General features: G+C 49.4%; 1 protein-coding gene across 1 annotated transcript; it reads right to left on the bottom strand.

Moving 5' to 3' along the window:
• Positions 1–765: 765 nt before the first annotated feature.
• Positions 766–2,661, bottom strand: EVX2 (even-skipped homeobox 2). The gene is made up of 3 exons (XM_009333253.1): positions 2,498–2,661; positions 1,327–1,406; positions 766–1,223 (listed from the first exon to the last, which is right to left on the bottom strand). The coding sequence occupies exons 1-3, from the start codon at positions 2,659–2,661 to the stop codon at positions 766–768; spliced, it is 702 nt and encodes a 233-aa protein (XP_009331528.1).
• Positions 2,662–3,392: the final 731 nt, after the last annotated feature.

Genomic DNA, 3,392 nt, shown 5'->3' with positions numbered 1-3,392 from the left:
TTCCCCGTCGACTGCGGTTCTTATTTTCGTTGGAGACGTACGAAATAAGAGCAGCAATAAATGCCTTTTTTTTTCCTCCGGCGTTACGTCGAGGATCCCTTCCTTTCTCTGGCACGTTTGACATAAAAGGCATGCACTGTGGCCCCCAGGAAATCCAGCGCTCACCTGGCTCCCCCTCCCCAATTACAGCAATAATAACAACCATCGTCCATCACCATGCTCCGCAAAGCGGGAAGGAGACGGGGCTGTTTCAAACCCTCTGTTATAAACGGGGGGGAAACGAACAATGCCCAGTTACCCCGAGGTGGACACAGGACGGCACGTTGCGTATAGACAGAGAAGGACACACACAGACAAATACGGACAGTTTCCTCGCGCTCCCCTCTCTCTCTCTCTAATTTAATCTATGTATGTACATACACACATATACAGCTCGAGAGGCGCCGAGAGCTCCAAGAGCGCGAGGAAAAATAAGGGGAAAGCTTTCCCTAAATATAGGTGGGTGGATGTTCGTGCCCACATATATTCTGGATATGTATCTACATGCCAATGGATTTGGGCACGCACACACAGACGCACACACCCGCACAGGAGCTGCCCGGGCAGTGTGTCTCGGCTATCGGGATAGCGCAGTAATCGCAATAATATTTTACAGCCTGGAGCTCTGTCTTCGCAGAAGAGAGAGCGCCGGTGCGGAGGCGAGCAACTTCGGCGGTGGCACTGGGTTTGCTTTGGTTTTTAAAGCCGGTTGGCAAAGTGCGGGGCTTAGATGGAGATGATAAAGGAAGAGTTACCTTTGTTACTGTTTTCCTTCAGCTGGGAGGAAGTCAGGCTGGCTGGGGAGCGGAGCGCGGAGCAGCCCACCTCCACATCACTGTTCATATCTGCCTCTTGAGCAACTTCGGAATAAAGGCTGATTTTCTTCCTGCTTTCCGACGGCGGGATTTCGGAGGAGACGGTGCTTTCACTGCTCGGATGCTGAAGACTGAATAAAGTGTCTATTTCAAATTTGCCTTTGGCGGAGATGTCCCCTATAGCGCTGTGCAGGGAGGCGGCAGTCAGTCTCGGGCTGAGGCGACCACTGTGCGGAGAATTTTCAAGGGCCTCCAGCACCGCATTTCCAGCTGAGTCTGACAAATTCGAGAGCCTTTTGCCAGCTGTAGGGCTGTGCAGCCCTCTTTCCATCAGGATCATCTCTTTTCTTATTCTTTCCATCATCTCAGCTTTATAAAAAATGTCAAAGTTGCAGGGCTGGTCCTGTACTAATGATGAGCTGCAGCAGGGGCTAATTCACATTCAGCCCGGCAAGTGTCTCTAAATATTATTATCTCTTTTTGAGGGAGGCGTAAAAATTGTGGGATGCCAAAGCGAGGGAATGACTGGTCAAAATGACCCATACATCCTTTCTAGCCCGAAATGTCATTCATCAAAAAGTGGTGCTCGTCATTAAGGTACGAATGACGCTGTTCGAATAATCATTTATTGTAACAGGTTTATAAGCAAATAAATACAAGCTCCTGTCAGTGGATAATGAAGGCGGCTTCAGAGCAGACAAATATATCCAGGTGGAAAGAAAGAAAGACAAGAAGTGAGGAGTAAAGCTCTTGTCCTTAGCTTGATCAGATCTTGCTTGAATTGCTCTGGGGTTTGGCCTCTGGGGTGGAATTGACAGTCTGATTAATAAAATGAGCTGTGCAACATTTCCCCCTTCATTTAGGTGCATCATTATGCTCTGATTTTTGTTTTGTTGCCTTTTAGGTCCTAATGATGCAGCTTCTTTCTCATTTGTCCTCGGACAGAACTACATGCTAAATGTTAGATAATGCTTTTCTTTATTATTAGTTCTAAGGCGGATTTTAGATCACAACGCGAGGAAACGCTGGAAGAGGATCAGAGGACCGAGAACCTCCTGCCGCTGATCTCTCTTTACTTTTTCCTCCCATTTCCAGACCGCACTAGTACTTTTATTTAGGAATTTACTCTGACACCCCCACGCACCCCCTCACACGCGCGAACCGTATACCCAGACTTTATAAGACCGCTGCTGCCGTCACGCACCGATTCGAGTGCACCTACAGCAGCTGCCTGGAAATTAAAATATTTATTATAATCTAATATATTATAATTCTAATATATTTTTCTTCGTCGCGTCCTTAAATACGACCTCCTTTTTACTTTCTGTAATCCTGCTTATCGACGAAGCTAGCCTGCGATTTTTCTCCCCTCTGGGACAATACCGGCTGTAGTACGGTATGACGGGGGGGAAATAACCGAAGGACATTAAATGCGTTCGTGATTTAAAACACTCCGCGGCCGTGCCATTTCATCCTCCCGGCAGGTTTCTCTCCAGCCCTCTAGCTCCTTCCCTCCCCACCGCCAATAAAGTCTGCGCATTTAGAAATTAAAAATAATAATATAAATAAGTGATGGGGGTTTATCGCCTACGGGCTTCTAGCTAGCAGAGACATCACCTCTAGCACCCTCTCTCCAAAGTTACCTGTGGCTCAGTGAGCTCATCCCTCCGCTCTTTGCCGGGTGCTGCGGGGCGCAGCGTCGCCGCGCTGCAGGGGACACGGACTGCCGCGCTCGGCAGACGTGACAGTCGGAAAGTCTCCCTTCAGTGATAACTTTGCTAGTAATAATGACGCTGATGGCAACCATTTAAACGAAGATAAATCCTTTGTCGTTAGCATCTCTGGAGTGCTCTTCGATAGCTGCGCAACCTTTATTCTCGCCGTGATTTTTTTTCACCCACATCATCTAGTATTTAGACCCCGGGAATCTGAGTTTCATCGCCCGGAGAAACACCCCAATGTTTCCTGTGATTAAACGCGGGTTTGATTTTTTGCGAGGAGAGCTGTTCCTGCTAATGTTAGTCACACACATCTCCTAAGCTCTTGTGCTCTTGCGCATGATTCATAGCTCGAAAATGGGATACTTGTCAGATTTTTTTTTTTTAATAACGTGTTAAAGTCTCCCTAAACATTCCACCAAATATTTAGGAAACATTCTAGGCGTTGTTTGCAAAATCCAGCCTTCCATTAATGAGCGTTTTATGTCAGCCCTTTGAAATGTGAATGTAGACTGCAGTGTGGTGTCCTGCGTTTTACAGCCCCAAAACCAGACAAAAGTAAATATCAACTTTTCCTTGCCCTCGGCCGCGGCGGCGGAGCGGGACGACGCGGAGGGGAGCGGAGCGGGCCACAAGCTGCGGGGCGGCGGGCAGAGCCCGCACACGATTCCCCCCGCCGCCCCCGGCCGGGACGGGCACGGAGGCTTTGCGCTGCCCTCCCGGCGGGACGGAGGGCGTCCCCGCTTGCTAACACCCCAGATCGGGGTCTTACTGAGCGTGGCCGAGCGGATGCCCCGCGGGCGGCGGCAGGCACCTCACC

The sequence above is a fragment of the Pygoscelis adeliae genome, unplaced genomic scaffold (genome assembly GCF_000699105.1).
Source record: "Pygoscelis adeliae isolate BGI_AS28 unplaced genomic scaffold, ASM69910v1 Scaffold160, whole genome shotgun sequence".
Classification (NCBI taxonomy): domain Eukaryota; kingdom Metazoa; phylum Chordata; class Aves; order Sphenisciformes; family Spheniscidae; genus Pygoscelis; species Pygoscelis adeliae.
Note: the sequence above shows the minus strand (reverse complement) of the source record. Positions and strands in the feature narration are given on the sequence as shown.

Coding starts and splice junctions, on each gene's coding strand:
- EVX2 (XM_009333253.1), bottom strand. CDS start 2,661: ATGGTTGCCATCAGCGTCATTATTACTAGCAAAGTTATCACTGAAGGG. Junction 1,407..2,497: donor ATGAGCTCACTGAGCCACAG/GTAACTTTGGAG, acceptor ATTTCGGGCTAG/AAAGGATGTATGGGTCATTT. Junction 1,224..1,326: donor CGCCTCCCTCAAAAAGAGAT/AATAATATTTAG, acceptor TTTTTTATAAAG/CTGAGATGATGGAAAGAATA.